Source organism: Elephas maximus, chromosome 8 (genome assembly GCF_024166365.1).
Source record: "Elephas maximus indicus isolate mEleMax1 chromosome 8, mEleMax1 primary haplotype, whole genome shotgun sequence".
Classification (NCBI taxonomy): Eukaryota; Metazoa; Chordata; class Mammalia; order Proboscidea; family Elephantidae; genus Elephas; species Elephas maximus.
The window spans coordinates 35316651-35331528 of NC_064826.1; the positions used below are offsets into that span (position 1 = coordinate 35316651).

At 35.4% G+C, this 14878-nt stretch overlaps 1 protein-coding gene across 10 annotated transcripts in view; it reads right to left on the reverse strand.

Annotated features, from left to right (window-relative positions):
• The window catches only part of FOXP2 (forkhead box P2), a 636455-nt gene that overhangs the window by 171329 nt on the left and 450248 nt on the right, over positions 1-14878 (reverse strand). For 8 of the 10 annotated variants that reach the window (XM_049894628.1, XM_049894635.1, XM_049894634.1 and 5 more), the window contains one exon: positions 2097-2186. In XM_049894628.1, the coding sequence (XP_049750585.1) occupies positions 2097-2186 (90 nt within the window). Of the gene's footprint in view, positions 1-2092; positions 2187-14878 lie in introns of those variants that run through there. The other 2 variants (XM_049894637.1, XM_049894636.1) reach the window with 2 other exon arrangements.

Below are 14878 nucleotides of genomic sequence, written 5' to 3' on the forward strand. Positions count from 1 at the left end.
AACAAAATGCTACAGGTTTATAATCCATTCAGTGGATATATATGCAGGTTAATATGCATCACAAAGCACTAACTATAAGTGACATAGTGAAAGCCTTTGCAGTAAAGGTCAGCAACTGAAACTTTTAAAATGTATTCACAATACTTTTAAACAACCCTCATGATAAAATAACAAAACTAATGACTTTTCAAAGTTTTATCTACATAAAAATTGGAACATGAGCAATGATTCCTCATTTTAGTGCCATGAACATTCCCACATTGTATCTATGTGTGTGTTTTCCAAGGGAAAAAAATGTATATTTTAGTTCAACAAAGTATCAAATCTTGCCTCCCATTACAACAACAACAAAACAAAACAAAAAAAGAAAGTAGAAAAATTGAAAACCAGTCATTCTTTCCAGAGATACTTTGGTAGCCAGCAATAAAAAAACTTCTACTGGACTTAGCTTTGGAGAAGAAGAAGCAACTGTGAATTCCTCTATTTTGTCAAGAGACACGATAAAATAGCATTAGGATTATATGTAGGTTGTTTTTGTTTTTCAGATTTTTGATAGACAATATCCTCTTTTCTAACTTTAACTACTGTTGCCAGCATCTAAACCTCTTATTCTACACCAAAAGGAAAGCAACATTCCCAACCTGACACCATACTGAGGGTAAACATTTCATTTGCTATCACCTGTGATTTCCAGGTAAATTTTTCTCTGTCATGTAAATGCATGGAGAGTCTCTCATGGAATCAGGTAATTGATGAAAATAATCCAATTAGTGTTATTACTTGGGGAAGGATGTGATAGTGAGGAAACTGATTAGTTGAAACAAAAGAATATGAAATTTCTTTTAATAGAAAAAAATTAAAAAGGATCTTAAACTCAGACTAATTCAATAAAGCTTGCATTTTGCAATTACGGCAGTCATCTATCTGAACATTAGACTCTGCGGAAACTCAACCCCTATTCCTAAATTCCCACCTCCCTCCACAAGTGGGTTTGTTCCCAAATAAAATATATTTGTCTAAGGACTATAAACTTAATTCATTTTTAGTTAATAAGTAGTTTCTGGATTGTGTAGATCAGAAACCTGTAACTCTCTGACACACAAATGAAGCTTCAGAAGGTCATCACGTAAGACTAGGTTACTAACATCTGTGAGTACACCTGAAAATGGAAACAGAAAGCGAAGCCACAAAAAATCCAAGATTGTTTTGTTAAAATAAAGTTTCAAGAGGGGTGTTTGTGCCTTTTTTTTAAAACTAAACTTGTCTTATTATACAGGTACAGAACAGATGCTTAAGGAAAAAATATGGCTTATCTTTCAACAGATCTGATAAACATTTTGAGACAAGGTGTTTTATGCAACTCCAGATCTACCTTCCAAAGATTGTTTAAATACACCTGACAGATGTTTTTTTTACCCCAAAGTCCTATATATTTTGTTTAAAAAGAATATATAAAATAATGGTTATGTAATATAACAAAAAAGTTAGTTTAACGCACACACACACACACACACACACACACAATCAGTTTTCACAGGACAAACACAGTGAGTAAGGACAACAAACTCCAGAATGTGTTTTTATAACTGTAGCAACAGCAATAACTCCTTGGCAAACTCAAACAGTTTTTTTGGCAACCGTGGAGGTTTTCTGCATTTGTCACTTGGATACAACTGCAACACGGATTGTAGGAGACTGCTTTGTTTTCTTCCACACCATTTTACTATGACTTTCCTTTTAAGGAAGAATTTTCACATTTTAACCTATTTGTGAATAAAATTCCATTAAAAACCCACGAGGGAGTTTTATACAAAAATCTTTATGCCTATGAATACCAAATGTGGTTCCTACATAATTTTTGCACTGAGTGACCTTGTAAACTTTTTAAATCTATGCTAATAGAAAATTATTATTTTTCTTCAGAAGATTGCAATGAGTTCTACTTTTGAATTAAAATTACCTACATATGTGAATGTAATAATTTCCTGTATATATATATAAATATATATATATATATACAACCGAGTCTGCACATCTGTTATCATTATGCACATCTTTTAAAATAAGACCCCCAAGGACTGGAGTGCTTTACTAACCTGCAGTGGTCTCTGTTTATCACTGCTCTTAGGAGATTTCAATCCACTTGTTTGCTGCTGTAAGAGAAGTTGTCTTGCTGCCTGGAGAGCCTAGAAGTAAAAACGCAACAGTATCTAAATATTTTGTTGAAAGGTAAATTGATTACCAGTTATTCCTTGGCTAATAGTAAAAGGCTTCAATGCCTGAGAATCCCTCATCCTCCTTTCTAGAGGGAATCATTAAATATTCTTTTTCTTCTATAATACAAAAAAAAAGAAGAAAGAAAAAAAATTCACATAACACACGTATATGACTTCACCTAAAAGGGGATACATGTGGTCCTGCAGGAAATAAAGTTAATTTGTTTAAAGTGCTTAAAGAGGAAAAACCATAAACTGCATCAATAACCTCATTCCCACAAGGAACTTGTCTTTGAGTGTTCAACTAAAATGCCCACTCCCTTTTAAATTATCTTTCAATTTGCATTTCCACATTACAATTTTGAAGCAAAGGCAGTAGACTTCAAGTGTTACCGGAAGCTGTAATTAAATTTGACAAATCAACATCAGATTATCTTGAAAGTGAATTAATAAGGATTTTCACTAACGATTAAAAACACTTTTTTATTGTACTTACAATTCAAGGGGAAACCTCTCCTTTGACAAAATAAAGTGCAGTTTTAATGCCAAATAAAATTGAGTGGTTTTCATTTGCATTCTTAGCAAAATCAGAGAACAAAGAAATTACCACTCAACCAATCAGGTTTGTTTCTATGTGTGACAGAATACCAATCAAAATAGAAGATGTTTTCATTTATTTTTATGTTTTCTTTCCTGCTCAGGAAAATAAAACTTAACATAAGAAATTAATGTAAGCATTTCATCTACTGCAAGAGGGCCAGTTTAGTGAATGTACTATATGAATTTATCATAAAAAAATTGGTGTCATAAAGCAAAATGCATATTGAGTTGTTTTAAGGTAAGCAGTATAAACTAATTAAAAGAAAACTTTTTAAGAGTCTGTACTTTCAAAACTCATTTTCTGTTTCAACAACTGAGCTCAATGAACACAAGTGGTAACATTTTTCAACATATAAAATGAAAATAAATCATGGCGTTACTTTGTTGTGAGTCACTGTTTTAGAGTGCAAGAGAAACTGTTCACAATGGGGAAAATACCATTTGATTCTATAACGAGTAAGATTCTGAGCTGATAAAAAGTACAATTTTGATTGGAATCAATGATCTGGTTTTTAGGAGAGTTTCTAGTATCCATGACAACAGTTGCTTTGACAAGATGTGCATATGGCATTACACTGCCAGCTGGTGTGAACAATGTTTGAACTACTGCATTGAGATGCTGAGCAAACAGAAAAAGTTGCCACGTCTTAACCCTCAGGGAAAGCAGTCATCCCCTGATCAATTATGAAAAGACAGAGAGAGGGCTCCTACAGTCTGGCTCCAAGCAAGTTTTCTGCGCAGGCAGGCAGACATAGAAACCAAAGTACACAAACTGAATGCACCACCACCATCACCTAACAACACTGATTTGTCTCCTACAGCAGGACCTGGAAGTGTTTATAAAGCATACTTTTTGCATTTGGTGACACACTCACTGTCAACAATCTCCTTTTGCGTTTTAAAAAAAATTCAAGTAATTACAAGTCAACCTAAGGATACCATATTCCAGTGGACTCAGGCAATTTATTATAGAGCTTAGTCGGAAACACATTAAAAAAAAAATAATTCCATAAATACTTTATCATCTCAGAACTCACTGTTTGAAACTTTCACTTGCTATTCTAAATTACAACAAGCTTTCTTCTTTTAGTCATAAATTATAAAATAACTAAATATTTTTCAAGTGGAAATTAGTATAACATAGGCTGTGCTTATGACATTCTCAAAATTAAAAAAAAAAAAAAGCAGTCAACTATTTTACTGCTTGGATGCCAAAATCCACAAAAAGTTTGCCTAAGTTTTTCGTATAATCATTTTCTCCCCTTCAAGTTGATCAGTTTATTTGTATATATACAGCCTCATTCTACTGAATTCTGTAATCATTTATTTTTCTTAAAGAATTCTAATGAATACAATTTAGAATCCTGGATTCATGATTAGGGCTAAATGCAATCTTAGAAATCAACTAGTTTGACCTCTCATTTTAGCAAATGAGACAAATGAGGCCTATAGTAGTCAAACGGTTTATTCAAAGGTCACAAAGCAATTTATGAGTGCTTTGTTCCAGGTGTCCTGGTTTCCAGGCCAGTGTACATCCCAGGGTGCTATACTGTCTCTATTCTGTCAAAGGAACTGTTTGATAGCAATGAGTAAAATGCTAGTAAAGGAGAACATATGACACCATAATGACACTATTTGCACTTGTAAAGAGAGCATATACATTTTCTCAGAACTTAAAGGGGAAACTACAATATAATCTTTTTGTTTTGAATTTGTGTTTCAATAGCATAACTATCACAGAAAATGTATCGCTTTTATGGTTAAATGACCCCACCATTCTTGACTTGGATCTCATCACATAATTCACCAACACCAGCTGGAACTTTAAACTCATAACACTCTGATCACTTTACTAGCTCTTACTAATAAAGCAAAACCGAACCCATTGCCATCAGGTCAACTCCAACGCATAGCGACCCTATAGGACTGAGGAGAACTGCTGCATAGGGTTTCCAAGGAGTAGCTGGTGAATTTTAAGTGCTGACCTTTTGGTTAGCAGATAAACTCTTAACCACTAACCCACCAGGTATTACTAATAGAAATGCAGAATTCTTGAGCTGGACAAAACTTTAGAAATCGTCTAGCCTATTTTTATCATTGTGTAAACAAGAAACTGATGGACCCAATACTACAATAGCTTGATTAAAGTCGCAAAGCAGGGAAGCAACGGAGCCTGGTGGACAACTTAGTCTCTTGTTTCCCAAGCCTGTACTTTATTATATTCATTCAACTTGACCCAAACAGGTAACCCAATGCGATATGTAAATACTCAATGGCTATACAAAGACACCAGAAAGTTCGATACATAAGAACTTCAGCCTATCAAAATATCACCAGACAAAAGCATACACTTACACTGCCAGTAAAGGAGTGATAATAATAATAGAACACCACAAGATAGCTGGCTAAAACACACTTCTACTTATTAAAGTATCTTGGTTTTCATATGCATTTACAATTTTCTTTAACATAGTTGAGGATCATCTTTCAATACAAACTCTAGGAAAAATAGCTACTTGCCTATTTCAACATTCTTTTGGTATTGGTAGAGACTGCTACAGTAAATATTAGAGGTGGAAGAACAAAAAACAATTCCAAAAGATCAGGAAGGATTTAGAACTCTTAAGCAGAAATCTTTGGCAGTATTCTAACTGCAGACATCACATGACATTTTTATTTCCAGTATTCTGGATAACACTTTAGAACTGAATTTCAATAAACAGTTGCTCAGGAACACTTAGTTTGTCTTTATAATTTCTTATTGTAGCTACTCAAAAGATGAAAGATTATGAGATAAAACACATCCATCAGTATAAGGTGTTAGGTGTCAAATTATATGAAATATTAATTGAAAACCACTTGTCCACTTCAATCAATAAAAAGAATAGACAAATTCTAGGGTCATTTATCAAGTTCTACGAATCCTTTCGGTATTTATATGATCACCCCTTCCTCCAAAATTAATTTAGACCAAAGGCGAAAGATGTTTACAAAATTCCTTTTCATCATGGCTGAGTCTAATTCAAATGAACAACAATAAAGAGGTTTCTAATGCAGCCAAACCATATCTAGTTTCCCCAAACACATTTGTTTTGAATTAAGGGTGCACTTTATTTAATGAGGTTATCTACTTTTAGTAAAGCTTAAGAAAACTAAGATACGATGTTTAAAAAATTGGAATCAGATTAAATTAAAATATTGTGAAAAAAGGAATAAATATCTTAACAACAGAGGAAAGGTATGCGTTTTGTGAGCTGCAGAGGTGTGGGAACGCACATGTTTCAATGTGGTTTGCTCTTAAATTGAAAACACTATTCCTAACAGTTACCGTGTGCTTTCACCTAAACGAAACTTTTGTAAGAAAAGCAAAGTGCAACCATAATAGTAATAATTCTATACTAGATATGAATCTCATAGTCAAAGCTTAATTTTAATAAGTAGGTCATTGTGGGAATTAAGGCTTTTGTAAAAACTTTGTAACTTTGTAAGATCAATACTTTGAAGAACTTTTAAAACTTTCACCAAAAATAAAATTATTTGAGAATGGTTTAAAAACACCCAGTGAAGCTAAAAAACGTTCCATACACTAAGGTTTATAAGTAACTTTTTTTTCCCCCAAAGTAGAAACATGTATATTTGGGGGAAAACAAGACATCACTCATATCTTTCTCTATAAAAATAGGAATGCTTAACCTATCAGCCTGTTGCATTTGAGACATTAAAATGAAAAATGACATCTACGCCCATTAATATCTTCAATGTATAAACAGCACAGCGTGACACATTCTTGAGAGCTGAAGGCTACAAAATCTCTCTGAAACATAAATAACAAAGCACTCAGAAGCATATTTGATGTTGATATTCATCTCTGAGAAAAACACTGCTGCCTAGGCTTCTTATGAAAATAGATGCAGCCCAAATGGATCTCCTGTAATTGGTTTCAGATAGCGAGGTCAGAAGAAATATGATACAAGAAACGATTATGTGGAACAGGCGAAACAAGAATGTTTACACAGGCACTCCCTAGTTATACTGACAAGGGGTGTATACTTTGCAGATAACCAGAACCAAAAAAAGAAAAAAAAAAAAAAAATTTGCCAGCAGGACATCCAGATTTTTGCTCCCCATACTCATATATTTTAACCTTTAACATACTGTCTTTAATATGCTACTCTGAATACTGAACATAAAGTAAGTTTTCAAACAGAATTTTTTATTCTAATTATTTTCACAAGTAGGGTTGATAAAGTGTTTTCAAATCCTTCCACAAAGGATATGAATTCTTATTCTGTTTTGCCTTTCCTTGTGTTCTGTTCCCACTAAAGGGAATGTACTGATAAATGTAATCTGAAGTCTCATAATGCTATTTAATAGGAGAAAATTAATCATCTAATTGTCATAACCTATTTTCAAACAGCAATCTATTGGAGTGAAATTATGCATCTGTAGTTATTGACCTTTCATTTTATCATGCTTGATACATAATTAGACTATGTTTGTTGGGGGGAAAAAAAGCTAATTACTAAAAAAAAGAAAATATTTTTAAAATAATTATTTTTGTTTCATAGTGTATTTCACATAAAGTTAAAAAATAAATGTGTGGATATATTGTGCACCACAATGGAGGCTAAATTGAAAGATAAATTCATTTATTTTATGGTATATGCCATACTAAGAATAGGTAATTACTTGTAAAACATCCTCTATACCTATCAGATGTCAGGTCATTTTTGCTTAGCACTCATGATGCAGATTCAAAGGAGAGACAACCAAGGTGTCGAATCCATGATGGAATGTGTCCTCAGGTACCCTCAGTGGTTCTAACAAAGTAAATCCTCAAGACTTGGGGCCAAACCCAAAAGCCAGTATATTCCAGAATGGCTCCAAACTCCCAAGTCAGCTCAGATATCCTTCCACGAAAGAAGCCTGTGAGTTCAGGGTAACTAATGGCTAAGGCAGGTTTTTTTCTTTCTTTCTTTTTTTTGAGGTCAAGAATCATACACTCAGTTTAATGAAGTGAACACATTGTTTTCCTCGGAGCTGGTGTTCCACAAGCTACAATAAATGGTTACTAAGTAGCCTGGTGTTCATATCCATATTTTCTTCATTATTCTGTTGCTAGTGATAATTAATTGTTAATAGGTCTCATAAAAGAATGCTAATATCATCTGTAATAATACTAACTACAATTCTTATTGATATGTTAAGGAATTCTGTCCAACATTAGAAATTCCCAAGTATAAAAAGTAAAGATTGATCAGAACCATTTTATTAAAATTAATAATTTTATAACCTCTCTTTTTCATTGTACATGTTCTAGAAAATATATTGGTTTGTCTGCATTTCCTCAGTTATTTTCATTTCTGCTATAATTTCTTTTTTCCCCAAACATACTTTGGATTTACTTTTTGTTTCTCACACCTTAGCACTTTTTTTTTCATTATGAGGCCAATATTATCTCTTTGTTTGGATATGGACCAGAGACTCATTATTGCTATATAACTATAATTTCAACTGACATATTATATTAGATATAAACTGAAAAGAAATGCTATTAAATTATAAAATAATATCTGACTGTAAACTACTATTTGAATCTTATATTCTGGATTTCCTCTTCAATTTAAAAGATTGCAAAAGAGGTAATATTTGGTACAATATTTGGAAAATTAAGATGTATCAAAAATTACTTATTAGTCATTAAAAACTTTTTGTGAGTACATCCCATGTACTTGTGGAGGTGTGAAGGTAGGGACATAATATGTAATATAACATTGTTTCTACCTTCTGAGAGCTCACTGTCTAATATGAAACATCTAGTTGAATGTCAAAAGGCCATCACAAAGGTTTCAACATCCTTGCAGTAGGTCACAGTAGAAGAAACTATTTTCAGTTGAGGAGCTCAGAGAATTTTTCATGAGGGATATAACATTTGAGAAATATTTCATCTTGTGTGATAACAGAAGAAGGACATACCAAGTAGAAGCAAAGAAAATATGGGGTCATATAGAGTGCAAGGAGCCCTGGTGGTGTAGTGGCTAAAAGTTTGGCTGCTAATCAAAAGACTGTTGTTGTTACGTGCTAACGAGTCTGTTCCGACTTATTGCGACCCTATGCACAACAGAATGAAACACTGCCCAGTCCTGCACCATGCCTATGACAGTTGTTATGCTTGAGCCCATTGTTGCAGCCACTGTGTCAATCCATCTCCTTGAGGGTCTTCCTTTTTTTCATTGACCCTGTACTTTACTAAGCGTGATGTCTTTCTCCAGGGACTGATCTCTCCTGACAACATATCCAAAGTATGTAAGATGTAGTCTTGCCATCCTTGCTTCTAAGGAGCATTTTGGTTGTACTTCTTTCAAGACAGATTTATTTGTTCTTTTGATAGTCATAGTATATTCACTATTCTTCACCAACACCACAATTCAAAGGCATCAATTCTTCTTCTGTCTTCCTTATTCATTGTCCAGCTTTCACATGCAAATGATGTGATTGAAAATACCATGGCTTGGGTCAGGCGTACCTTAGTCTTCTAGGTGACATCTTTGCTCCTCAACACTTTAAAGAGGTCCTTTGCAGCAGATTTACCCAGTGCAATGCGTCTTTGGATTTCCTGACTGCTCAAAAGGTAGGCAATTCGAATCCACCAGCTGCTCCTTGGAAATCATATAGGGCAGTTCTCTGTTCCATAGGGTCACTATGAGTCAGAATTGACTCAATGGCAATGGGTTTGTTTGCTTTCATAGACTGCAAATAACTGCTCAGAAGCTAGTTAAACTTATGAGAACATTGGCTGGGAGTAGTTAGTGGAGATAACCAAGCAATAAATGGTAAAGAGTCTTGACATTATTTACCAGGTGAGGGAAAAGGTTTTTGAATCTGGAAGTGATGAGATAAGCCTGAACCAGGACAATATTGAAGTCTTGCTGTGATGCACAGATGAGAAGCCGTAAACAGTGAGGCAAGAGAGGCAGAAAGATCAGTTAAAAGATATATGCAACTGTCCAAATAAGACAAGGCACTGCCAAAGTAGAACTGACAGGTCTTAGTCACTGACTATGGGGTCAGCCCTTGCCAATAACAATAATAAAAGGCTAAGAAGAAGTCAATTGATAACTCCAAATTTTTAAGTTAAGGGTAACTGATTTCCTTTTAACAGGATAAACAAGAGTTCATTAATAGATAGTCATAATGTGGCACTCTAGGTTGGGAGTCATCAGGTTGACAAGAGATAGGTAGTTAAAGCATAAAGAGTTTATTACATTGCTGATAAAGAGAATGAAGAGAGAAGAAGAATCAAGATCCAAAACTTGGGAAATATCTACACTTTGGGACAGAGAAGGAAAGAGAAACTAGTGAGAGACTGAGTGGTGAGGAAAATGTATAACTGAAGTCAAAAGACTTCTGGGAAATGTTACACATAGAGTTAATATAGAGTTAATATAGGACCCAGCAATTTCACTCTGAGATCCCACCGCCCAGCAATATACCCAGAAATAAATAAAAACATGTCCAAAGAAAACTGGCATGCAAATGTTTATCAGCATTATTTATAAGAACCAAAACAACGCAAACACAAATGTCCATCACCTGATGAACGGATAAAACAAAATGTGATGTATACATACAATGGAATATTACTGAAAAATGAATAAAAGAACTGATACATGCTACGACATGGATGAACCTTGAAAATGTTATACTAAATGAAAGAAACCAGTCGCAAAAATATCATATATTCTATGACTCCATTTACATGAAATGCCCAGAACAGGCAAATTCATACAGATAGAAGGTAGATTAGTGGTTGCCAGGGCTGGGAGGAGGAAGGAATGGGCGTAATTACTAATGAATATGGGATTTCTTTTGGGGGTGATAAAAATGTCCTGGAGTTAAACCATAGTGATGGCTGCATAAGTTTGTGAATCCACCCCACCACAAAACACACACACACACATGGACACTGAATTGTATACCTTAAAGCCCATTGCCATGGAGTCGATTCCTACTCATAGTGAACCTATAGGACAAAGTAGAGCTGCGCCATAGAGTTTCCAAGGATCGCCTGGTGGATTTGAACTGCCGACCTTTTGGTTAGCAGCTGTAGAATTTAACCACTGCACCACCAGTGTTTGTGAACTGTATACTTTACAAGGGTCAATTTCATGATGTGCAAGGGGATACTGATTGGTTTAAAGTCAGGAACAGTGTGCGTCAGGGTTGTATTCTTTCACCATACGTACTCAATCTGTATGCTAAGCAGATAATACGAGAAGCTGGACTATATGAAGAAGAACGGGGCATCAGGATTAGAGGAAGACTCATTAACAACCTGCGTTATGCAGATGACACAACCTTGCTTGCTGAAAGTGAAGAGGACTTGAAGCACTTACTAATGAAGATCAAAGACCACAGCCTTCGGTATGGATTGCACCTCAACATAAAGAAAACAAAAATCCTCACAACTGGACCAATAAGCAACATCATGATAAATGAAGAAAAGATTGAAGTTGTCAAGGATTTCATTTTACTTGGATCCACAATCAGCAGCCACGGAAGCAGTAGTCAAGAAATCAAAAGACGCATTGCATTGGGTAAATCTGCTGCAAAGGACCTCTTTAAAGTGTTGAAGAGCAAAGATGTCACCTTGAAGACCAAGGTGCGCCTGACCCAATCCATGGTATTTTCAATCACATCATATGCATGTGAAAGCTGGACAATGAATAAGGAAGACCAAAGAAGAATTGACGCCTTTGAATTGTGGTGTTGGTGAAGAATATTGAATATACTATGGACTGCCAAAAGAACAAATAAACCTGTCCTAGAAGAAGTACAACCAGAATGCTCCTTAGAGGCAAGGATGGCGAGACTGCGCCTTACGTACTTTGGATATGTTCTCAGGAGGGGTCAGTCCCTGGAGAAGGACATCACGCTTGGTAGAGTACAGGGTCGGGGAAAAGAGGAAGACCCTCAATGAGATGGATCAACACAGTGGCTGCAGCAATGAGCTCATGCAAAACAATGATTGTAAGGATGGCTCAGGACTGGGCAGTGTTTTGTTCTGTTGTGCATGGGGTCGCTATGAGTCGGAACCGACTCAATGGCACCTAACAACAACAACAACAAATTTTATCTCGATAAAGCTGTAATATATTTTTAAAAACGACTTCTGGAGAAAGAGTATGGGTGATGTTTTCAAACACCAAATACTCAGAGAGACTAAGGGCTAATGAGGCTTCTTGTTGATCCGATAATTTGCATGTTACTATTCAGATAACAGTTCCTATGGAATATTGGGGTAGAAGTTAGATTGCAGGGAGTGACTGGGAAATAAATGGAGAAAATCAAAGGCCATGAGAGTAAAATCCTTTTGATAACCTTAGTTTGTTTTAATAAAGAAAACGTGACCATGAGCTAGCTGGGAGAAACAGAAGTTGTAGCAGAGATATGAGAATTGAGAGAAAGTCCCTACAAGGGTTGGGAATGGACTAAATCAAGGTGCAAAAACAGGTGATAGCCCTGTTGGGGAGAAGGAACACGCCTTCCTTTGAGACAGGCTGAAGAGATGGAGGACAGTGATTTTGAGATGCAGGGGTAGAAAAGGAAAAGAGTTCACACTGATGTCTTCAATTTGCTCTGAAAATAAGAAGGTGAAGTTATCAATTGAAAATGAGACAAAGTATCAAAATTCAGGGAGAACAAAAGTGAGGGAGCTCTTCTAACCACTGTTCTGAGAAACACAGCTGGTATAGAAAAACTGATGTTTAAAATGTTAAAATATTAAATGTGCTTCTACACATGTTAATGACATATAGATATGTAGATATCTTCTTCTGGAATGTTGTCTCTAGAACTAAACTACTGTTCTCATTTGATGTCATCACTAGTCAGCCAGACTCTTAAACTTTTAACTTGATCAAGGGGCCTGACACCTCTAACTACATGAAGGTGTGAAAGCATGAGTCACTTATATATGCTATGTTATTGTTCATTCTCAGGACTGGTTATCTTAATGTTTTAAAACAGCAAAACTATATACATATGTATATATATTTGCCAAAAAACCCAAACCCATTGCCACTGAGTCAATTCCGACTCATAGTGACCCTACAGGACAGTAGGACAGGGTAGAACTGTCCCATGGGGTTTCCAAGGAGCAGCTGGTAGATTCGAATAGCCTACCTTTCCGTTGACAGCTGTAGCTCTTAACCACTGCACCTAACCCTGTTGGTTATTTATGAATTACAAGAGGATAACCTATTTGAAAGTATTTTAAAAGCTAAAATGTAAAGTAGTATTATTCCAAGTTGAAGACTTTTAAAATGACATAATTCCTCCAGTTACTATTAAAAAAGATATCAGTTATTCTATGACACTGGTCATTTGAATTTAAGTCCTAATTTTTAGCTTCACAGTGATTTTGCTAAATAAGTATGATCGTTTTAATGAATAACCTTTTACACCCTTTAGACACTCATTGCCACTGAGTCCACGCCAACTCATAGCGATCCTATAGGCCAGAGCAGAACTTCCCCAAAGAGTTTCCAAGGCTGTAACCTTTACAGAAGCAGATTGCCAGGTCTTTTCTCTTGAGAAGCGGCTGGTAGGTTTTAATCACCAACCTTTTGGTTAGTAGCCAAACGCTTATGCACTGCCCCCAGGGCTCCTTAATAAGTGTGATCATTTTAACTAATAGGACTGGCATACTGTAATTCCTGAAAAGTTTACCTCAATATTTATTTAGTTCTCTGCAATCTAGTCAAAGAAAAATGTCCCACTGGATAGGAAGAATATCTTAATAGTTTCATGTTTTATCCTATTTTGCAGAGTTACGTTTTAACCTCCTCTGGGACTTTAAGGAAAGGTTTATAACTTTATGCAATACTTATGGTCTACACCTCTCTCCTCGCTCAGCCCTGCCCCACCACATCCGCATGAATATACATGTACGGAAATACACCCTGTGCTACAGGAGAAGCTAGATCGCGTGCTCCACCTTGAGATAAATCATCCTGTGAACCAAAAGGATCTATCCATTCACTTAGCTACTTTTAGTCACAGAACTAAACAGGAAAATAGAAAATCTGTCTAGAAACATACCTATATACATAATATTTTCTATCATCTCATCTCTGTCAAATCAAGAGAGACTTTCAAAGAGGGCTTTTCAAAGGAAGAAACGTACAGGTAATGTAACAACAAGACACAAATATTCTAAACAAACTATAAAAATACACTAGTACTACAGTGGACATTATGTTTCTAGGGAAACAACTTTTATTTTCTATTACATATTCTTGACGAAATGAACATGGTACTGAAAAAGGCGGCCAAATACTTCATCAAACCAGTAACAGTAGTGTTAACTGGAGGATGGCACAGGATCTATGGGATAACTGGAATGAAAATACTGACATAAGAGTATAAAAAGTGAATAGAAGTGCAAGAGGGGCAGGATAGATGGTAAGTTGGCCAAAAGTGACTAGAGTCATTTCAGGAGAAAGCAGTCTGCCCTCTAGGATCTTTTTCTATAGTAAAAAAAATAACATATGTTCAATATAACCACAGTGCAATGCAGAAATGTGCTGAATGTCATTAGAAGGACATACAAAGTGGCTTGTGGGGGTTTGGCCAAAACAAGAAGAAAAAGAGAATTAGTGCATATTAAATGTTTGTTATATGCCAGCCATAATTCTAAATCCTCACATATGCTACCTCTTTTCACCCTCACAACACCCTCCTTTAGCACAGATGTGTAAACTGAGGACAGAGTAGTGAAGCTACATGTCTAACTGTTTCATACAACCTTGAAGTGGCATCAGAGATCTGAACGGTTCTTTGGTGGCCTCCAAAGCTTATGCTCTTTCCATAAGGTACAGTCAGGAAAGACAATGAGTATGTTATTGGATAGACATGTATACAGTAAAAGGCTCAAGTAAAAAAATAAACCACATGAGGTATAAGGAGAACAAAACAAATTCTGAGTCATCACCAACATTACTAGTTATAACAACCAGGTCAACATAAAGAATTCCAAATTCTTATTCAAATTGTTTTCC